Here is a 24,417-nt window from a genome sequence, read left to right on the forward strand (position 1 = left end):
TGCGACAACACACAAACTGAAACAATGGCAGTGCTTTTTGTGCCGTGCAGAGGGGGTTAGGGTAAAGGATTACACGTGCCATTGTGTGGCCATTCAGCCTTGGTCCTCCTCCAGCTGGATTGCTTTCATTCCCGTGATCATGATACCCATTCAAAGCTCGAATGATGAAAAGAGCACTAAATGTATTTTTTGTTAAGAAATTGCAACAGTATCAGCTGTTTAGATTGTTTTAATCAGAGGAAATTTAGGCTGCACCTGTCATAGGTTTGCTGTTGGGTATGTGGGGGGCGGTGAATGATTAATAAAAAAAACATGAGGCTGAGCTAACTAGCCAAACCTGTTGCCTGTTCCAATATCTAAAAGGTTTGACTAATATGGAGGTACGCACAATTTCCTGTGCATTTAAAAAAAATGAAGAAGAAGAAGAAGAAGAAGAAGAAAAAGATTTGTATAGGCTCCAAAACTAAAATCAGCACTTTTAAATTTCCTCTTTAGCCAGAAAATATGCTCGGATCACTATTATTTATTTATTTATTCGTGGAGGCTAGCGTCTTTTTTTTTTCTTAGAGCACTACCATGTCTCCTGCTTTGTACCCCGAGGAGATTATTTGGAGAGTTGTGACGTAACCTGGAGCTAAGCAGAGGGAAGGGGGGGGGGGGGGGAACAGTGGATCACGTATGAGGGACAGAAAGTAAGATGTTCCCACATGCCTGGCCGCAACTGTTTCTTATTAATCTGCTGCATGATTGATGGGAGGATGCATGGGAAGGTTGATGGGAAGAACCTGAGCAGAGAAGGCGGGGGGGGGGGAATTGCTGACCACAGCGCCTCTTAATCTTAGATCTTGAATGGGGGTGTTTTCAGAACGGGGAATATCCTGGAGATGCATAGTTTATGAAACTGTATCGTTCTCGTGCGTAAAATGCCAAGAGTTGCACTGGACTGGAAGAATAGGGGGTCGGGGATTGAGAGGTAGAGTGGGGGCGGGGGGTAGAGAGAAAGTGACGGATCGGCCGAGCGATATGGCGAAAAAGTGGGAGAAAGAGAGAAAGAGACAGCGCGACAGAGAGAGAGAGAGAAAGAGAGAGAGAGAGAGAGGGAAAACGAGAGAGAGACAGAGAGAGAGGCTGTGAAGCGACTTGGTTGGCAGTGTTCGCCTCTGTCTCTCAGGCAGTGGGAGAGATGTGCGTAACATGCAGCGGAGAGCGGTGATCATCATCTGCGCGCCGCATCGCCGTGGACCGCCGTGCGCACTCATAGACGGAGACACACCGAGGGGTGCAGCCCGCTCTCCCGTACCCGTCGTGACCGACACTCCCGTGAAGCCGGTGAGAGACCCCTGAAGGAGAAAAAGAAGCAGAAGAAGTGGTGTGAGGAAAGATGCCAGCCGCTCAGGCTGTGATTTGGGGTTAATCACCCCTCTGTTTGGAAATCACTCTGACGCACCGGCGACGAAGCGAGCGCGCTTATTTTTGCGGAATCCCATCCTCCTTCCTTCTGTGTCACATCTAAAGCGGACTATCAAGTGGGGATTTTTTTTCATTATTTATTTATTTTTTTTTTTATTTGCACGAAAGCTGCATTCCATGGCCAACAGAATATGAGTCAGTGCGTGTCTGTGAGCTGAGGTGGAGTGTGCGTCTATCTCTCTCTCCCGCTTGCACGGCTGTCTCGGTCCGCCACAAAACCTTCCCACGCCAGGATGCAGCTGCTCAGAGTTGCGTGGGCACTGACCGGAGCGGCGATCTGCTGCTTTCTCATTCTCCTTATCCACTCCCGCCTGCTCAAAGAAGGTAATCACACCGAACTCCACCGATTTACCCCCTCAATCTGATCTGTTACCGAGCTATCCTCTGCCGTGTAGTTTATGTGAAGTTTTCCGCAAAAAAAAAAAAATAATAATAATAATAATACAAATATGTATATATACATATTCAAACATGATCAAATATCCAATTTTCATAAGTGGCTCCGATACAGAAAAAAAGAAAGAAGAATCCAATCCAGTTTGCACAAAAGCAAATTCATTAGCATGAGGCGCACAAGCGCTGCTGTGATTCCTATCCCACCTGCATTTCTGCATCTCTGCTCATCAACAAGTAATCAACCTGAATATGTTCGATTAACCAGTATCGAATGCCAGAGGAGAAGGAAGAATTGTGCTCAAGGAAGAGGGGGTGAAAAAAAGTACCACCAAAAGCAGTTGACTGTATGGAGATGCTGATTTGTTTTAAGCGTTTTCAATAGATGGCACTAGAGTCTAGCTTTAGGGTAACATTGAGGTCAAGCGGTTCTAATGTCGTTCCATTCGCCTTTATATTGTGTTTTCAGACCCCCTTTCTTGGAGTCGAAAGTCGGGTACAATTCCAATGCAGACCCTCGGTCACACAACTCTCAGCTTCTCTGTTGCTCTGGCTGCTGTGTGTCTGTCATTGCTGACATGCTGTCTGGATGGCACAGCCTGCAGATATGGCTGCATTGTGGGAAGTTGGTGCAGCTGGGTTTTTTTTTTTTTTTTGGGGGGGGGGGGGGGGGGAGGTGTTAATTAATTGAGTTCCATTTGCTGACATTCAGCTGTTAATGCTTTAATGAATCACAACTTAGCCGATGTCTCAGTGTGGGAGATTGTTCCGTGTAACCGGTCATTAATTCCACCTACAGTACACCGCGATATACACAAATCACATCTGTCTGCGGGGAGACTTTCATGCAGAGGTTGAGCACACTTACTGCTCAAACTCCTTATGAAAGTCAAATGGTGTAAGCTGGGGGAATTACTCCACTGCATAAAGCTGGCACGTAAAACAGCTCTTAATACTACCCTTACACATGTATACCCCGGGGCGAGCAGGGTCTGTTTGGCACTTAGGAACGGTCACGAGTTTTCCTTTGTGGTGATTTTTGAAAAGCGAAGGCTTGGAATGGCTCGCCATGCCCTCGCTGCCTCCAGCCCTGGGCAGATATTCGGGTCAAGCAGTAGCAAGCACTTCCCTCACCGTGGTGAGTCCATGACTGCTTCTGGGTAGGAGTATGTCCAGCCATAGTGAAGTAAAGGGAGCGAGGGGTGAGAAATAGGTCTGTCAGCCAAAAAATTTGAAGCAAGGGGAGTTGAGGATTCTGTACTGGCACATGTCCCAAAGCCACCCTTTGTAGTTTTAATTTACTGTGGCACACTGGCCTTACAGAGAGGTCAAAAAGAGGATTGTGTGGCCACCTAACAGTACAAAAAAGTGCTGCTTGCGGCCGTGTTGATGCGAGGGGATCTTATTAGATTCGGGCCATCAGCATTGTTGAGCTTGTTGACTGGCAAGGCAATATTTTTGACCTTCACTGTCGAGTTGTTTGCCGGTATCATGTTGTGCTTTTTACGCTGAGGTGTTGTTCCCTTAAGCCCGTGTTTTTCTGTGCTTTCTAACTTGACACAGAATAGCTTTTAAGTTTTCGGGGGGGGAGTCTGCTGGTCACTCTCTGGCAAGAGGCCACATTTAATTTCGGTTTGGGCTTTATTGAAATGTGGCACAGAGAGACGGAGGGAGAGAAGTGGTGAGAATATGCTCACTTTAGGCTACAAGAATGGCCAAGGTCAAACCCTGCTCTGAGGCCTAATAATACGAACTGATAAAATGAATTCAAAGGAGTGCATTAGCGACAGTCTTTTGGGAATGAGGATAATGAAAGGCATGCACAAGGGACCTAAAAAAGAACAGAGGCCTTTTAGTCTCAGCCTGCATATTCTTTCATTAAGAACATTGGGGTTGTCCAACACTACCATCTTTTAGTGTGAATTAGAACAAAAGAAAGCGGGGGGGGGGGAGAAGTATTTTTAGTCTCCTCTCTATCATGTGCCGGATTGATCGCCTCCTCTGTGCTTCAGTGCGTGAGGACGCTGAAGCTGGCGGTACAGATGTGCATGCAGGTGGTATATTATTTAAGGTAGCCTGTCAACAAGAGAGTTATTTTCATACCAGTGATTGTGAGCTTGCCAACTACAGATTGAAGATGGTGATTTGGGCTCATGGAGAAAGAATACGCCAGCTCTGTGTCAGCTCGTTAAGAAGCTGAACACACTATGAGCAGAAATATGCATTTGAGGTTGGGGGGTTGTACACCCCGTTGCGTCAGCCCTCTTGCATAATGTGGCACAGGATCTCGGCTCGCAGAGAGGCTTGGGTTTGGGATTGGAAACGTATTATGCGCTCGGAATGTGGATGAATTTTGGGCCATAAATTTCTCACACTGTCCACTTCAATAATTCACACAATGAAGCGAATCCCGTTTCGCTCTTTATTGGCTGAGATATTTGTCACATGGCAATAGAGGGTCCGACAGGTTCGCAGAACAGCTCCTGGTGCAGAAATCCCCCGGCGGGTCCAGGACCATCGAGGCACGTGAAAGGTTTTGGTCTGGAAATAACACGTTAGTCACTGTAATAAAATGGCCTGCATAATATGTTACGGTTATATCTTTGGTGTGCTTTTAAAGCTAAAAAGAGCAGCATCTTTAAAACACCAGTGGCCTGTTCACTCTCAATATTGGAGTAACATTGTGAAGGTGTACCGGAACGCAGCTTAGTGGCTTTATTGAAAATTCTCTCAAGTGTTCATGAGGACGCTTTAAGGGTCAATAAAACCTTAAAGACAAATTTGAATAATCTTGAATGATTAGTTTGCATTTTCCCCTCGTTGTAACTATGTCATGGATGGTGCCATATAGAAGGTTGTTTTCCCAAAACTTATAAGCATCGTGGGACACATGCATCCCACTCTGATTTCAAGTCGGCCAAACCAGCTTCTGTCAGGAGAAAGATGTTTAATTACACATTTAATTCCATTTAATTAAAAACATGTGAAGAAGTGCAGTTTTAACAGTAGCTTTCATTGTGTGGTTTTCTACATGATAAAGAAATGCTGCAGTGCTAAATGAAAGAAGTTTGTCAGCATGAATTTATAAAATTGCAGAAAAATGTATGGTTATTACAGGTATAAGAGAGTACTTCACATTAACTGGCAAAAAATGTCCTATTCTTTTGCTTTTTCTGTGGCTTCATTGTAAAAACAAAAAAATTTGCAGCACACAGTGAAAAAAACAGGAACTTTTCTGCATTTTAACTGTTATTGCTTATCTATCCTTAAGTGCCTTGGTGTAGTATGAATGGCAGTGGATCTTCACCAGTAGGGAAAAACTATGAAAGCTATGAAATTCAGAAATTGATGCCCTCTGTCGCGTTTTCCAAAGATGTGCGTCAGGTTGGCCAATTCTGGCCCCCGGACCTTATGTTTGAGACCTCTGATTGGAATGATCTTAGATGCGCATTCGTTTGCAAGCATACCCACATAAACCATTTATTCTTATTTATTTATTTTTTTTAAATTAATACGTCTTGAAAAGATGAAATATTAAACGTCTCTGTGACACTGAGGAGCTGAGTAGGTGTTGCACTCCCAAAAACCTCATGTCTGCACAGCCCAGTGGCCTCTCTCCGTCCTCCACCTCCCTCAGACAGACCACCAGGCTGCCTAACAACTGCAGTTATTGATCTTCAGGTAAAACCACAGAGTGAGCCATAATGGACCAAAGTGACAGATATATAGTGTGTGTGTGTGTGTGTCTGTGTGAATGCACTGCACTCAATGTCAGACAACCAAAATCATTTACAGCAGGTGCTCTAAAAAGCACAGTGCAGGGTATCCTCTTTTTTTTCCCAAACAAAACGATGTGGATTAGAATGACATCCTGTACTGTGGAGGCTCAGCTCGGAGCAGCCTCAGGCAGATTCGGGTCAAGTGGTGGCAAACTCGCAGTGTCATGCACGCACGTGGCCCATGAAGGAAGGGGAGCCCTGTCACTTAGGACACCAGTTGAAAAAGAGAGGGTGTAATAGTGTAATAATAAACATATGACCAAACCGGGAGTCTGCAGTCGGGGGTTATGTTCTCAAAACTCACGTCACTGCCTGAAACACAGGACATCCCTGTCTCTTACGTCGAGCTCTTTTGCTCAAATTAAACTGATTGCATGACTAAAAAAAATCCTAGCGTGATCGGTTTTATGTGCCAGAGTTGTCAAACAGTAGATGGTTATGTAACATACTAAAGATCTGCTCCACAACTGCTGTTTATATCGGCAGTTATTATTTTTCCCTCCACTTTTCGTACTATTTTGTCCTCCAGTTTCCTCCTATCACTGCAGAGATTTCAGTACAAGTATTCAATTTCGTCGTGCCATCTGCGGATGCCGTGTCTCATTTCTCCATCTGAATATTAATTCTGTTTGTGCCACTGTAGCAGAATGCACAATGCGTGCTAGGCACGGCCTTTAAGAGGCGTAGCCGCTTTTCCAGCTATCACCTGCATCTAAAACCTGCCGATGGTGTAATTAGAGTGGAGGCCAGGGCGAACTGCTGCACGAGCTCCCACTCGAATGTGATTTTGAGATCCAGCAGCAGAGGTGCAGTCATTAAGTATTTCTTCCTTTTTTTAAGCATCTATTATTAATCTGCAGAAAGGAAGGATTTTAGGGAACTTAGCCCTGCAGCACAGCTTTAGGACTCAAGTGAGATAAAGATAATATGCATGTATTTAATGCTGCAGTAATACTCCTTCAGCATACAGAAGCAATGTCACAATCACCGTGTTTTACTTGGCAAATCCTCGGTGATTTCAAATCCCTCACAGCCAAGGGGTACGTAGGTAAAAGTCTGTCTGAATGTAATCTGCTGTAAACTGCTCTAAATTGAACACAATTTATCTTTAATGGTCAGTATCAGCTGTAATCCATAGGGGTGGCGCGCATTAATCAATTGCTTAATTGATTCATTAGTTAAGGGGTTTGTTAATTAAATCACTTCTGTGAGTCAATCACAGTTGCAGCAGAAGCCTGTGGTGGTTTTTTCAAGGTAATCTAAGCCTGGTCCCAAACAAGCCCCTTGTGCCTTGTGTCCAGGGCCACTTTTCATCTGTTTGTGTGTTTGCTCATGCCACTGTTCTTCACAGTTCCTATTGATTGTGGGACAGTAAAAAGTGTGCACTATTGCACCCAGTTTTCCAAAAGTCCTATTGATTGCCTTTTGGCAGAGCTGTGGGATGATTGGCGTTGGCTTTTCTAATAAAAAGCTGGCTGTGGGGATCCTCCTAGGGTTCCGTTGTTTTTTACTGGAAACACTCAGCGGCCTTTGGAAATAGCGATGTCAGAAAGACATCACCCTTACACACTTCATTCGTGCCCTTCCACCCATGAAGTGCCGTGTAAAACTCCCCAAGGCCCTACCAAACCAAGCTTGAAGACATAGATTTGAGCTATTCTGTAAAACCTTGGATCAGCAAGGACATGCAATGCGACATCTTCCAAGCACATTAGTGTAATAAAGATGATGGTGATTAAAAAAAAGTGTGCCACACGTATTAAATTGTGGCACAGATCAGGAAGCCACAGAGCACAGATTGTTAGGTTGTGCTCCTCTTGGCTGTAAAAAGTGGCAAACAGCGTAAAGGAGCTGAGCAGTTTAAATAACTGTGGCTGCGTCTTTGATTAAAACCTCGTCCAGAATGTCTCCTGGTCACTTCGATCTGATAGAGCTCGGCTGTATAAATTAATCATGGGTGCATTTGCACGCGCATAGAATGAAAGTAAATGGTGGAGTGTTTGGCAGTAGACACCCAAACTGAGGAGTAGGACAAGAAGAAGGAGGGCCAGTAGTTTGAGAGGTTAGAGGCAAGCGGAGCCATTTGTCTATCGACTTGTCAGCTGGTGGGAGAGAGATCCTCTCAGATCAGCATTTTCCTTAGAGGAGGGCGGATTCCTGTGGGTCTGTTCTTGCAACACTGGCAACATGTCCATCATGATCATCTCTCAAAGAGAAGCTGGTCCCGCCCCTTGGATGATCTAACCCGAGTCAGTGGATTCATCAGGATATACTGTGCGAGCTGAAAGAGTGCTGATTTAAGGGAACTGAGCCTGTCCATTTTATTCATAGGCCAACTCTCCAGACTATTGATTCCCTGACCACCAGGGTGCTTGAGAGTGATACATCCACACATTCTTTAGGAAATGATGGGTGAGAAGTGTGCTTACCCTTCTGCCTTTTCTATTTGTGCCTTCCTGCTGTGTCAAAGGTAGCGATGAGGTCATCCCGAGGTTGGATCAATCGCCGTGCCTCTGTTCATCTAGCCGATCGATAGCTGCTTAAGAAGTTTGATCTTCTGTGTGCGTGAGATCACAATCATTCAGTCAATGGATTGTGAAACTAGGGTTTTTTTCTGTCTTCACGAAAGCTTGGCCCCCAAGGCCATTGTGACACAAATTTGGTGTCTGCGATAACAGGCTTGGTCATGCTTTATGGATCCGCTGCGTTCTAACCGTTTTTCCATTTCCATCTGACAGAAATGTAGGTTTAATCTGACATTAGGCGGGCTATAGTGCATTAGCTTTTTGTGTCAAAGGGGCAGAATATTACTGATGCTATGCTGCTCCACCGAAACAAATTGCATGTTACTCTTTAGAAAACTAATGGAGGCTTTATCGATTCGAACAGGGCCAGCCACTTGCTTTGTCTCGGCTGTCAGATTGTGTCTAAAGCAATTTCATAAAGATCATTATTTTCTTTCTCAGGATGTCTTGCAGCTAAACAAGATCCTCCCTCGTTCATTCCTGCTTTTTATACTGCTTACGGCAGCAGCTCTTATGGTCCAATTGAAAATGAATTAGAATAGAATGACACATAATGAAAATCACTAAAAAACATTGGCACGTCACATCCCCTTAGCTTGTTGCACCCTTGAATAGATTGCTTGTGGGGTTCCAATTCCTATTCCCGTTCTTACGCAGTAGAAGAAAATGGGTTTAGCTCACTGTAAAGGACAAACCATATCATTACGGGTCATAACAAGCAGTGCCACTCATTTATCTTCTAATGGCATTAAAGCATGCGGCGAAAAAGGTGCTGACATGGATGTTAGTCATGCAACGAAGCAAGATAAGTCATCAGGTTTGCTGCTCGTACGGTGATCATCATTGACATAATTGATGTAGCGGGCAAGCATTGCGGTGTCAAACTGTAATCCAGCAGGTTGCTTGAATAACATTATTCAAATGATCGCATGCTTTAGCTTGTTTACTCATTGGAACTGTCTTTGTTGTTCCAGTTGTGAAGCATTTTAAATGCAGAAGGAACCTGTTGCCACTCCATTACACAGTGTAGCTAACTTATAACTTATAAAGAGAATTATCTTCAGCTGATAAAAATTAAACAATTTGGGCTTTTTCAATTGTAATCCTGATTTTTTAAGTAGTAAAATGTCAATAATAATAATACAATAAAACAAAAATATAATTAAAATATAATATATAATATTTAAAACCATATTTAGATGATAATAGTAAACAGAAACTGTATCAAATAATGTAATGATGAAGTTGCTGTTTGAACAAATAGATCTATTTTTCATTTGGTTGCACATTTACCATAGTTTGTCAACATGTCTTTTTAAAACAACCTTCTCTGGGTTTTCTTATTTGGAAAATCAGAACAATTTCTGTAGTTGAGAAACTTCAATGTCCCCACTCTTGTTTAGTTGTTCATAGCCTCCGCTGTTTCATTTAGGATATCTTACTATTACACAATAAATCTCTCTCTGCCTGTGTGTTTGTTACTTTGTCTACAAGCTCCGCCTACGCTATCAGGAGTTGAGCAATCAGCCACCCATCAAGAGACTAAGATAGCCTGTTTTTAGCACTTATGCACCTTTGACACCTTATAATAGCATTGTATCATTTTATTTCATAACAACAACAACAACATCTCATATTCACAAAACCTGAATTATACATGCCTAGCAAAGACCTGGTAACAGGCAAAATTGACCTATTTTTAGCATATAAACAACATCTACCACACTAGTGAAGCAGAATGTATTTCAAAGTTGTCCCACTGAGCTCAGTAAAACCATGCCCAACACTCAAAACGACGTCTGGATGGCAGCATGTGCCACTCCAAAGCCTGTATGTATCATACAGTAAAAAGGCAGATTCTGTGCTGGAGGATGTAGCATGCATGATTTTCAAACAGAATTTCACATTTTGATTATTCTGACCACAGGACAGATTTCTACTTCATTTCAGGCCATCCAAAAAGAGGCAAGGTCCAGAAAGGAAGTGTTTGTGGAACTGACCCACACAGTCTTTCACAGCATTGTAAAACCCCATCCTCTGAAAGATTCAGCCTCTGGGAAGCTGGTTTTTTTTTTGCCTAATTGTATTACTAATTAAGCTAACTTGTTGTGACATGTTGCACCAGGTATTTTTAAACGTTACATAACTTTTTCAGCCTTTTGCCCTTCTATTAAAAAAACACAGTAAAATGTCTCAATTTCAACTTTTTATGTGTTCTTTCTACATAAATACCTAAATCTAATAACAGTTCACAAAATGTTTCTGTTTTTATTCACATTTTACGTTTTTATGTTTGAACCTTTTTGCAAAGGTGTTGTATATCAGAGAATAGACTTCAAATAGGGCACTCAACCAACCACTGAAGCCTGTTTTTGCATCTTTTTCCAGGCTTGGCCTCGCTTTTTGCATCTGTTAATAGTTCTTTTTTACAGTTACATCGTTGCGACATATAGTTTTATGCTTATGTTTACAGCTCTGTCAATACAACAGCAGCGAGGGGGGAGAAAGAAAAAAAAGGAAACCAGCCAGCAATTCTGCTTCATCACAATCATTACAGTCCATTCCACATGGGAGAAAGGAACTTCATTATTGTACCTGCAGGGACTGTTAAAACCAAACTCATGAATACAGAAAGCTTTCTTCCATGGCGTGTTGTTGCTTTACAGTGCTGCTGCTGGGGAATGTTTAAAGGCACATTCTTCACGTAAAAATAATGCATATATAGTATACACGCTGTGTACACAGTCATTTACAAGGCATGCTGGGTATTTGCTGCTATGGGTGGTAAAGCAGCCTGGACTTCGTAGCTGTCTGAACTCAGATTGTATGTATGTATTAAGCAGGGCAAGGTTTTCTTGCTTTCCCAAACCTGGTGTTTCATCATCTGAGAAGTAATGCACATTTTTCTACTTGGTATGCATTGATATCCATCGATGTGTCTGACTCTTTTACCACTGTGCTTTCCCCTTTCATAACACCGACTTCGCCAGTCTCCCCTCCTCACACAGAGGTTGCCCATCCTCCGATATTTTATATATATTATTGGCAAGAAATTCACAGTGAGGCCAAGAATCAGATATCCCCCAGATATCATTTCTCCGCGCAGTGCGAAACAAAAAAAGGAGGTGGGGGAATCATATTTTAATAATGATATGTTCAGCAAATGAAATATGCCAGGTTTGCACATTTGCCTTGCTGAACAGACAATAAATTATATCTTGTACTCTGCCACATAAGCCCAAGGATAATACCACATCCAATGAGAAAGGAAATGGGGCTTGTGGGATGCAGGAAACAGGACGCCCTTGCCTGAAATCAAATGAACGGAGAGAGGAAGCATTGACATGTAGGCCCTGTCGGTGCGGTTTACCTCCTGAGCGTGCTTTCTGTTGTGCCTCTGAGCGCTTTGTATGGCGAGGTCGGTATGTAAACACGCGGTCTCTCCGTTTCTTGCAGATAAACGTCGAGGCCACAGGCATCGGCACATGTTAAGTTAACATGCAGAGGTAGGGTGACAAATACAAACGCAAGCATATGCATACGCAGGGGCTGCAAGTATACACCAGAGCTTGACAGACTGTATGGACTATCTCGTGGCTGCCTTAGTTCATTGCAAAGCAAATTCCTGTAGCTCCAAGTCTAATTTATCAAACAGACTGTGTGAGTGTGTGGCATGGTGCGTGTGTGCCTCTGTGCGTGTGAAGTTTCATCATACATTCAGAACACACACACACGTGCTGTTCTCCATGATAGTGAATAAATGCTTGGAGCAAGTGTAGATGTGCGCACGCGCACACATGCACACACACACACCCACAAAGACACAGAGGTAGCCATGAATATATATGCATACACCGCCACAAACACACACACTCACACAGAGTGCCGCAGGTTCTTAGGGGACTCCAGAAAGGATGAAATATTGCTGCAGAGGCCACACACATGCACGCACACAGTCCACAATGAAGCACTCACAAAAATAACAGCACACACACACACACACACACACACACACTTCGAGGTATTGCTGATGAAATCTTGTCAAAGACGGAGGATGTGTGTGGACAGAGCGGCGTCAGCTACCACTTCTAGATGTCAGCGGCTTCATAACCTGACACATAACATGCATACACACACGCGCACCGCATCCGCAAAATGTTAGCATCATCTGTCATTTGGTTGCCACTCATTGACAGATACAGTGAATTCCAGTTATCACGAACACTTGACATAATCTCCCGTTCAGTCATACACACACACACACACACACACACACACACACACACACACACACACACACACACACACACACACACACAAACATACACAACCTATAAGACATGCAGGCAGACCAAAAAAAAAAAGGCAGAGCTGACATTATGGAAGCAGGACAGAAGTAAAACCAGCAACATCCCGGCCCTAATAGTGTCTGATAGGTAAACAGAGCATAGCCACCCACCTGCCTTTTAGCCCAGGTGGAACCACTTGAGCAAATTGCCTCCTTAATTGATGGACTTTAACTGGTTGCTGTGTGCTAGCTTGTGTGTGTGTGTTTGTGTGTCTGTGACTGCTGGGGTTTGTGCTGGTGCCTGTGGCTAGGGGAGCGGTAATAGTGGAAAGAGAAATCTGTCAGCCGGTAATGAAATAATTGGCACAAACGGTTACACACGCGAGCACCCATGCACGCACGCACACACGCACACACGCACACAGTTGCACTTCTGAATGCATGCAAAACACACGCGTGTACAGACGCTGTACTTTTCCCTCAAACACACGGAGCTCCAGCCATGAGTACAGATAACAACCTAGTGAAGGAGCCTGATGCACCATTTCCTCTGGTGGTAGCTACAAATGAACTAACTCAGTGGCTGAATATGGACAGACTATGACAGCAAATGAGGAGGAAGGGGACAGTCAGATAAAATGCAGAAAGGGAGCGAGGCGGAGGAAGAAAGTATAGGACACCATATGTGGACAGACAGCTTGAGAGGAGAGGAGCAGGAAGTGTGTGAAAGGAGTAAAAAGGGTAGCGCGATGACGAGACGGAGGAGGAGGAGGGTAAGAATGAGAGCGATAGAGAGAGAGTCACAGGTTGTTGCCGATGGGTTGCTTCCTGAAATAAATTCTTTTTGGGGGAGGGTTACCATGGCAACTCAGGTAATGGCAGACAGGGATTGGTTGTGCTAGTAACCTGCACCAATGCTAAGAGAGAGAGAGGATATCATCCAAATTATATGTAGTTTCTCTCCCAACGTTTGCCTCAACACAGCTGAGGATTAATTAATTTTCTCAATGATGTCTGAGAGTTCTGTTTTCTGTCAACAGAGAGCACCGAGGTTTGTCATTTAAGAGATTTGTCCCTGTCCTAATTTTAGGAGAAAACATGTCACACCTTACCGTACGTTGAAGTTTGATGTGCACAATTTAAACTTTCTGACAACAGAAAGAGTTAAAAGCTGTACCCTGAAATATTTTGAAAAGACAAACTGGAACATTGTAATAATAATAATAAAAAATGTTTTTAAAAAGTTTGTATCTTGTTATTAAACAAAGTGTTCAGATCTTTCAAGTAGTATTAAAAATACAAAAGTATTGCAATTAAAATAGCACATTAGTAAAAGTACAATCAATTAATCTCCAAATATACTGGAAAAAGTAAATCATAACCCAGGGATCAGGAACCTTCCGTATTGAAAGGCCAAGTTTGGACCGAAAACATCCATATAGAACCATAAAGTATCCATTACCCTCCAATATTCTTATGTTCAGTGTTGCTGGGCATAAGTGGATGGAATGGGTAAAAACTTTATACTTTTGATATATACACATATTAGTATATTGCATTTTGTATTCATATTTATGTTGGTTTGATTATATTATTTATTATGTGAGGAAATATTGCCATAATTTCATCATGCTTGCATAATGACGGTAAAGAGAGTTGAATCTTGAATCTACTGATTCAAGATTTTGATTCAGCCTTTTGAGTATAAAACATATAAAATACATCTGGGATTATTTTTTACCTTAACTTTGCATTTTTATGACAGCGATGTCGTGTTTTTATTACATTTATGACATTATAGAACAAAAAAAGGAAGAACATTTTGCGTTATTTACTCATACTTACATATCTAAAAAAACAGAACAATTATGAAGTCAAAATTATAATTGTAAAGTGAAGAGGGGTAGACATAAACTTTGATTTTTTTTTTCATTCAATGTGTAGACTTTTTAAATAGATGATTTGTTTTCTGTCAAAGCCCCAGGGAGTCACTGCAGATGGGCTAAAAACGAGGTATGTCAACCGTCATGTAAAAATAAATTGGTGAAATTAAGATTTGTCATCGGTACATTTTGGTATTCAGCACTGGAAGTACCGACATATTCACATGTGTTGTAGTATTTTGCATTATATAATGAATTTATGTATGTGGATTATTTGCTAAATGATACTTAGGGTGTAACAACATTCCTTATATGTTTTAATATCAGTTAGTGTGTCATCTTTCACAGTTACTATGTGTGCAATCGATAATATTTTAGTATTCTTAAAATGATTCTTCCATCAATGTAGTCTTATTGCATTTGGCTGCTTCCGTGAAAAATAAGAACAACGCAGTGCAGATCTTCTATTCTCCTTATTGTTTTTTTGAGTAGCTGGAAAGCAACTCAAATCACTACATCAAAGAAACAGTGGAGCTTCTAGAGGTCGGATTAGGCCACTGAAAAGAGACGGTAGGAAAACCGAAAACAATGATTGAACTGCAGGAGTTCTTTTATGCTGTAATAATATACAAAATAAATATAAAGTTAATAAACTGAATACTGATATACTTTAGTTTTCTTATTTGGCATGTAAGTCACTAATGTTGTACATAGATTTCATACCAGTTTTAATGTTCCATGTATCTATATATACATTTGTTAGGGAATTGTTTATTCTTCGTATAGGCTAGTTAGTCTTCTCTTATAGCAATACGCAGCTTTTGATTATAAGGAACAAAACATATGTTCTGTTGCCCTCTGATTTTTTTTTTATCACAAGTAGATCCAATTAATTTGTTGAGATGCTCACAACAACTATTGGATGTGAGACAGGCTCTGCAGGTTGTTGTATTTCGCTCACTTGTCTCTTTTTTGTTTCTTTTTTTATCACTGCATGTTGAACATAATCTGCATGGTGTCCACTCTTTCACACTTAGAGAATCTGCACACTGGCTTTGAATAGTCTCCCAGTGAGGCTGAATCCAGTCTTTTAATCCTTTCTCCTCCTTTTTTTCCCATCTTTTCTATATTGTGCCCACTTATTTCTTGGCAAAGCAAAACAAAGAAACTCTGTTGGGTTTGTGTGTAAGGGGGAAGCGAAGTAGCAGAGAGAGAAGCAGCTCTTGCTTCAGAAAGACAAACTAAACATTTTTGCTACAGGTAGAGAAAAGAGACATATGGTGCAAGGCCAAATAAACAGCTTTACTTTACAAACAACTTGAAAAACCTGCATTCTGCTGGTACAAATGGTTGAGCAGGACAACAGTAGTCAGTAAGTTTCAGTAAAATAAAGCAATAGTAAGACTACTATCAAATTTGAGGTCGCGATTGAGGCACTGGACACTGTTGGCAATGCCATTGTTTAGAAATCAGCTGTTAAAAGGTAGATCAAAGAAAATAATCTGATTAATAGTATTTTGTATTGATTCTTTGTGAGTAGTACATTCAAGTCGAACAGCTCTTTTCTTGAATTCAATGTGAGCTACACTTTTAAATAATCCTTAGCGATCACCATGGGAAAAGCTAGAATTACTGCCTCTGTCAAACTAGTCAAGGTGCAGTTTCCATCCATATTTGTCCAAAGTCTTAGATGGCACCCAAACTTAGTGTCATGTTAGACCAAATAAGAAATATATTCTGAATTTCCTCTTCTTTTCCTGAGTTTTGGGGTTGAATAAAGGTCAAATAAGCGCTTTTTGCAAAAAATGGTGGCTTCGCGGTGTAGTGGTTAACACATTTGCATGTGAAAGCTACCCGGGGGAGGTAGCTAGTGTACTAACGCTGGTCCCAAGTCTAGCTATTTTATCAGGAAGGGCATCTGGCATGAAGTCTATGCCAAATCAAACATGTGGATCTGTTCTCAGAGGGTTAGGGTTAAATCTTGGGAATTAAGGGAGCAGCTAAAAGTACCACATCAGTTTATATCCTGTCAGATATTTGTGTGAAATTTGGTCAGAATTAAGATTTGAATTCTTTCTATGAAAATGTGTTTGTGAGGTGGCAGTTGATTTCTTTGTCGTTAAGTCCATGATTCAATGATAGGACTAAATTTTAAGAACGCACTCAAAAGAGAATGAATGTGCCGCTAACCAGCCTGTGTGACATCATCTTTCCACTGAGGTCAAAGGTGAAACACGTTAACACTGCATCGATCCCGGTGTCTGTCTGCATTTTCATCAGTCTCAAAACCTGATCAGACACTCTAAGTGACATACAAACTAACAACACTGTCTGTAAAAAGAAGCCTGGGCATGTTATTTATTTATGTATTTATTTTCTTTTATTCAATTATTTATTTTGAGTCTTCAGTAAAATTCAAATTTCAGTCGCCAAAACTGGCTTTCACACCCTGAGCTGATTTGATTTCATGATTTTGTTTTCATAATCATTATAAACACATTATAAATATTATTTCCTTACTCATTTAAGCTACAGTTACATTTTACAGTGTGCAGAGAGATGCAGTCGTTTGTGTAGTTCAAGAGCTCGGTGCACTCACTCAGCATCCTCAAAATAGCCCCATAATGGTGCTGTGCAAGTACATGTGTCTTGTAGTGTAGCCCTCTGGAATTGAGAGGAGACAGAGAGGACACAGTGAGAGTAGAGAGAGAGGGAGAGTCTGTGTGTGTAATAAGTGTAGTAGATGCAGATGTGGTTGTGCCAGCGGGCTGTATCAGGGTTGTGTAATGTCTGTGCAAGTGTGTCTGCACACACAGGTTGTAATTCTTCTGTGCTTCTTCTGTGCAGTTGTGTGCGATTATAAACTCCAGTCAATGTGTGAATTCCTATTAAGGGTGTACGTGCGTGCGTGTGCACTTAGGAGCCTGCAACACAGCCAGTCAATAATTAGCACAGACAGCAGGGCGAGGACGATGAGAGAAAACAAGATGGAAAACAACAACAAAAAAAAAGGAATATAGAAATAAAATATAATAAGAGCAGCGAGTGAAGCTGAACCCCCCCCCCCCCAACCCACCCATCCCCACCCACCCATCCACCCACCCTCTGGTTACTGTGGAAATCCAGATAAGGATGTTTCCTCTCTTATTCTGCTAACAGGGCTCTGCATTGACTCTGACAGAGCCTGAATACCAATTACGCTGCTCTGGCACCTCCTCCGTGGAGATAGAGACAGAAATAGGGGTTGTGGGAGCAAGAAGGAGCATTGGCAGGGGGTGGGGTGGCTGTGGTGACAGAAAGGGGCATCCAGAGAAGGGATGTAGGGTGAGATGAATGCAAGGACAGAGGGATGCCATATAAAATGACATGGACAGAGAGAAAACTGCAGGGCGAGCCTTGCATGTGTCTGGGAATGATTAAGAAGAGAGGGATAAAAGGAGGGAAACAAGACATCTGTGAGAGATCAGGGGAGCTGTAACCCTATCATCACTCCCTCTGTTCACAACTTTTCATACCCTGTAAGCTGATCAACACAGCCTAACAAGGTGTAACCCCCCTGTCCTGTACTGTCGTGGAGCATTTTCTACAAAGTTAAACTTTTTCCCCCCTCTCCATTGCCTTTTAAAGCAACAGCTGACCATTGGTTTGTGATAATAACACAGCCGATGATAGCTCTGGTGTTGTAGCCAATGAATAATTTATCACATACGCCGTGCCGCAGTGAGCACATAGTCTCCATTAAAGCACATTGACTGTCTGTGCTTCAGCTCTGGCTCGCTGGCTTTTGTACCAACGCGCACACGTGTGGACGTGCAGATGCACGAACGCTCACACATTTTCACAAAGGCAAAAACTTCCTCTACGTACTTGACACGCTTCCATCTTTTTTCCCTCCTTTTTCCAGGTTCCCCCATTTTCTTCTCCTTTGTCATGCAAAGAGCTGTCGCTGTACAGGAAGCAGTTCAGTTTCTTCTGCAGGAGCAGAGTGCAGGATGAGAATTCAGGTTGCAATGAGGGGAAGAAAAACCCCGGACGTCGATATGTTCAAGTCCTCCGAGAAGAGCTACAACAAAGGAGGCAGTGCACTCTTAAACTCCCAAAGCCCCAACAATGTGTCACCACTTGCTGTGATATACAATGCATTTTTTCTTTCCCTTCCTGTATCTCTCCTACTTTCTACTCTCAAAGGCAGTTTTTTTTTAATACTTTTTTTTTTTGCAGGAGTCAATTGCCAGGCACTACCTTTGTGACTGCCACAAAGACGTTGTTAGCTTTGAAAAGCAGCAACTGTGCCAAACTATCAGCTCCTCCTCAACCACTTATTGTGGAAGGCTGCAGGGAACACAGCTCCATGCTGCAATGGAAGTTACTGTCCTCCTCGTATCTTATTTGTATGTGCATTTAGCACTCTGGGTTTTGTTGAAGAAAATTATGTATTTTTTTGCAGTATGCGGGTTTACACAGTAACTTTGTGTCTACACATGGGAGTTAGCCGATCACCTATATGATAACACTAACACTGTGAGTCTGCCAGTGGTTATTAGAGGGTTTTTCCCCCCCACTATAAATAATGGGCCATTTAAAAGTGTAAAATATGTACGGTAGAGAAAGCTGCATATATAAATGTCTGATTTCTATAAAGAGCTACTAAAAACACCTGATTGCTACACTTAAATCTCTCAAATCCATCACTAAATTCAAGGCAAACTAATTTTTTTGTCATAATGCAGCGGTAACATGATGATACTATAATCAGATTGTACCGCTTCACTGGCGATCTTTGTCTTTCTGTGGGGAAGGGAACTGAAGTGATCAAACTCGTTTCCAAGCGCTGTCATTTAGAATCAGAATTATCTCATTATGCTGAGGTAATTTCATATTTTGGAGGTGATCTCCCATAGAAATAAAAAAAGTATACCAATAAAAACAAATACATTGATGAAAAGAAAATTATGTAGCATATACAGTAGTATTATACATAAAATTAAAATGTATCATAAGTTAGCGTAACACAAAATATTTTGAGTAACTAGTAAATTGGTCCCCACACAAATATGTGGCTCACTCATGTTTGACTTTTAAACTTCAAGAAATATGAAATATTAAAAATTTGCTTTTCACACACCCTAAACATGTCTAAAAACAAGATTTTATTTCTTTGATTTTTGTAGTAAAAGAGTGGAACAATTGGTGGAACTTTATGGAGCTTTCACGGTCTTCACACTGTGTTGTAGAAATTGGTACTTAGAGGAATTTGTGGATAATCTTAATTCCGACTTTAAAATAGTATGAAAGTACTTTAGGCTGGCCTCTTATTTTCCAGTGAGTGGCCACAGCAGGTAAATTGGCATGTTTGATTTTGCACAATGGGATTGTGTCTGCTCCCCCACTTAAACCCAAGCTTTGACTCATGTAGGGCAAATGTGTTAGCTTTTAAACCACAAAGCTGCTCATTTTTTAAGTGTACTTATTAGCAAACAATAAATGTAAGGGTAGATTTCTGATATGGCTGGAGGAATTTTCCAAATACAAACAGCTATGAGGTCAAATCATAACCAGTTCCCAATAAGGTCAAGTCTGAATCATAACACAGGCTGGGCTGTGGCTAACCTTTAGCCCTTGCCTGGGGGGGATGTTCAATAAATGCATGTGACTTCCTGTTTATTTATTTATTTATCACTGCTGTTTTCAGGGTAGGGTCATCAATTAACCCGTTATGTGATGCATTTGTAATATTTTAGGATACTGTTACATGTTTTTCATTTAAACCGATGAAATCCAAGGCCAAAAACACTAAAGAGAAATCAAAGTCTGTGATGATAGACAAAAATGTTAGAGAACTCAGACTGGACTTGAGTGCTATAGTACTATTTTATTTTATATTGCTGTCATGATTAGTCAGCATTCTTTAAAAAGATTGTTTTTTTTCTGTGCAAAGCAAATCTTAATTCCTCTGACAGTGTAGTGGTTGTGGAGGTGGTGGGTTTAAATGAGCTGCCTCTGACAAGGTTACATAAGTTCAATAAAATAATTTCACAGTGACTCACATGCATGAGAAATTAAGTTCTTTTCCCCTTCAGAGCAATATTTTAATTAGCTATGTCACACATTTTCTGATGATTTTTATTGTGTCTCTATGGAGTTTATCGAAACGCATAACCTCAATATTCAAAGTTAATATTAAGTCAGGATTGCTTGTAATGTTGCCAAAGAATTGTCATAAAAATGGATATAAAATTTGCATTCTGTTTATTTTACAATGACCCAGCGTGCTCAGTAATAGTGCACTGAATATATTTGCAATTAACTGCTGTGCTTTCACTGCCCAAATAAGATTATAACTGCACGCAAGAAGGCCTTCTTTCTACTCTGAAATGGTATCCTGCAGGTTCCAGTATGGCGCCCATGCCAATCTTCACCTCAGTTCTGCAGGGAACATTTCTAGCTGTTTCTGAATTCTTCTGTATGCATCCTTTCTCTTTTTTCCTGGCCTTTCTGCACCCGAGGCAAAAGATTGCGGTATCTCTGCAACCACTGGGTGGCCAGTATGGGGTGTTATCAGGCGATGCTTTCTAAGAAGCACTACATATGTACACATGCAGGTACAGCATTGCACAGATTAAAAAAAAAGATTGCAATGCTATGCTTCCAAGTATATACCTTAGGGGCAGAGAAGAAACAAACTTCTCAGTTGCAACCTGAAATAACAGAAATGCCATTTTACATTTTTATCCTAGTGACAGTTTAGCTCAGTTAACTGGATTTATACATTTTACAGTAGAAGTGTATAAATTCTGTAATGCTAACAGGAAAATACAGCTTCAATTGTTTATTTTCCTCTTTTTCTATTAAACATTTATACAAATTAATTTGAATATATGAAACCTTAACATTTAAATACACACACAAAATGTAATGTAATTATGAAAATAATTATTTTCTTAGATGTTATAATAACCCTCCCCCCATAAAATTATATATATTTATGTAATATGCAAATGCCATTTTCTCAAAATGAGATTATCAACTTCAGTAGCACTTACACAAACAAAACTTTCCATTTATATTTCTAAAATCAGGTGCAATCTTGACTTTTTGTTGATGAATTTACTGATTGAGTGAGGCTGTAAAAATTCTTTAAACAAAAAAGAAGAAAAATATTTGAACCTCACTTTAATGTGTATACTTTCCAAAAAAAGTATACACATTAGCAAATGATAAAAAATTGCCTTACTCGTGTATTTACACAGAACTTTAAAACCTGTAATATACCTGTAATACATATTTAGGCCATTAGTTTCAGAAGTAATATGTCTTTTTAAATTACTATTATTGTTATTTTCTTTTTTATCCCTAATCACTGTGAGGCAGTTCTGTTTCTGTCCTTAAACACGGATACGGTTCCCTCTGTTTCTCCGTGTGCATTCTGTTTGTCATACCAGTAGCCAGGTTAGCTCCTCCTTTATCATTATCTCTTACACTAGCTCATAAATCTGTGTGCTGATAGTGCTCCTCCGGCATTCTAATGCATATTCATAACACCACCACCTAAATATTCATGAGCAAATGTCTGGCCAAACAGCTTCCCCTGCCAGAATAGTGAAATATAAGACACAGTTTGCCTTTTTATGTGCTTGTTTTTTGCTGCAGTTTGTGGCAATGGGTGGGGAGTTTTGGAAAAGATGATGTATTTGCATGTCTTGAAGGAGAATTATGGGAACAGAAGTTTCCCTCCGACAATGCGGCGGCCTTCACTGAGGTAGTTCCCAGTCGAGATTTTTTTCTTTCTTTCGTTCAAAAATTGTCCAGAGGCGTGTAGTTGAAAATGAAAAATGAGCAGAGTAAGAACTTTTGATAGGTTTATTTTCCAGAGATGGCACACATACATCATGATTACAGAGCAATAAATGACATATTACCATGCAAATAAGATATACATCACCTTTGCTTTATTTTTTATTTTTTACAACCAAAACAAAACTTATTGTATTTCATGGGGTGAAGTCACGAGCTCTGTAATAACTTTTAACAGCTTTTGTTGATCAGCATTATGTATGTCGAATCTAGTTTTTTGTTACCAGTCGTGTGTACATTCAACTATAAACCTCTATCAGATTTATTTTTGCGCAGTCAGATGTGGTGCAGTGAAAATGTAGCATTCACGTTGGCCTGTCTGACACCTTCTCCTCTGATTCTTATGGAAATAAGACAGAGGGGGGAAAAGTGTGTTTGGATGCATCACGAGATTAAAAAACAAAAGGTGAGGGTTGTTTTTCCTTTTGTTCCTTTCTTTTATTCACTTCAGTTATTCTCTAGATGAATAATTTGATGGCAGATTGATGGCAGATGCAGAAAGCAGCATTAGAGGAATGTTAGGTTGTCAGACACAAGAAGAGGTTGTCAGGATCTTGTCATTTTTTCATTACTTACAAGTGTTTGCTACAGTATATTTTCAAAAGTATACAGTGAATTCCGCCTTACTGCACAGACATTCACATGGCATTTAAATATGACACCCAAAGTGACATTTAAAACCTTATATTAAGCAATGCTCCACTTTTAACCTTTATCTTCATGTCTTTGTCTTTTAGTGTAATGATCACTACATGGTGTAAAGTGTGTTATCAAGAAGCCAACTCGCAGCACTTCAGATAGTCCTGTAGATATAGAACACTACAACTATAATCCACTGGTCCACTTTTCTTTTTTTTTTACACAAAGAGTGAGCGAAAACACTCTTAAAGAGAGTAGAGGAATCCCATGTTTTAAGGGTTTTGAGAATCTGGACCTTATGACTCAGGGCATTTATACCCATGTGCTAAGCACCACTTGGATATTGCAACACCCTATCATTCTTTTGGCATCAAACTTTTTATTTAAACTCTCACAACATGTGGGGACAGTTATATCCCAGACAAATGAGCCCCTTTTAGAAAACCTGATGACTCAAGCTTAGCTGAACAAAATGGCTGGGCTTATGAGGTTGCGGTAACTGCTAAGTAACCCAATTATATATGCTGTGCAAAAAATGGCCTTGGGAGAATTCCTCTATTAATGGTCTTTTTCCCTCGTGATGGTTAATATGCTGTTAGATTTCATTCTTGCACTTCTATGTTACCCCAGTCTCTAACATAGAAAGTATTATGTACTACGCAGTCATTTACCATGTTTATGAGCCATAAAGTATAATTACATATCCATAACACATTTTAAGAGAAACATTTTAGCTTTTATATGTTACAAATGAATCTTTTACACCAGAGACCTTAAATACACAAATGCACCAAAGATAGCAGCTTCATTCTCAGTGCATGTTACTTGTACCATGTAGCAGTTAAGATGTGACTTGCAATTTAGAAGAATGTGCACATACAGTGAAAATGAAAGGTTGTGATACATACAATATATGATAAGTGCAAACATTAGTGGAAATCGTTAGCACAAGTACTGCTGCTCTGGAAGTGCTGCATGGTTTTAATGGGGGTGATATGCTTGATCTGCATAAGCAGCAGTGTTACAGATAATTTTGGAGGCTTAAGGGCTTATTTATCTGTAGAGCCATTAGGTCAACTTGAGCCCATCACTTTCTTTGATTATAGGCAGAGGCTAAATCATTCATTCATTTGATCTCTATCCGTGCAGCTAGGACATATTGTGGCGGACCACCAGGTGGCTCCACTCACACCCAACTTGAAGGGAAGTGCTGGGGTGGAGATTTTGGCGCTTACTATATGTGAAGTTCTGAGAGTCAGTTAATAAAGTTGGAGTGAGACACTGAGACCTCTCCTGTCGTTATTACATACCTCCACAATATTACAATATTTGTATCTTGGCTCTGTTACTGGCTGATGGCCCTGGAGCTTCTCCCAGTCTCATAGAGAGTTTTGGGACCTTGTGTTTTAACCCATGCTCAGACTTGAATAAGGGCAGCCAATAACAATGTAGCTGTAGCTTGGGATGTCACGATACCATAAATTCAGCAGTTACAAATACCAAAAGAAAGCAAAGGTAAAAGATCACAGGGCAAAGAATTCCTTTATTTAAAAAAGAAAAAAGTAACATTACAAAAATGGGATTTC

General features: G+C 40.8%; 1 protein-coding gene across 3 annotated transcripts in view; it reads left to right on the forward strand.

Moving 5' to 3' along the window:
- The window catches only part of LOC146369089 (chemokine-like protein TAFA-5), a 158,298-nt gene that overhangs the window by 46,796 nt on the left and 87,085 nt on the right, over positions 1-24,417 (forward strand). Inside the window, exon 1 of one of the 3 annotated variants that reach the window (XM_084909110.1) lies at positions 1,021-1,794. The exons of the other annotated variants lie outside the window; for them this stretch is intronic. Within the exon in view, the coding sequence (XP_084765236.1) occupies positions 1,704-1,794 (91 nt within the window). The 5' untranslated portion in view covers positions 1,021-1,703. Of the gene's footprint in view, positions 1-1,020; positions 1,795-24,417 lie in introns of those variants that run through there. 3 annotated transcript variants of the gene reach the window in all.

Source organism: Perissodus microlepis, chromosome 17 (genome assembly GCF_051167445.1).
Source record: "Perissodus microlepis isolate ML-2025 ecotype Zambia chromosome 17, ASM5116744v1, whole genome shotgun sequence".
In the NCBI taxonomy this organism is placed as follows: domain Eukaryota; kingdom Metazoa; phylum Chordata; class Actinopteri; order Cichliformes; family Cichlidae; genus Perissodus; species Perissodus microlepis.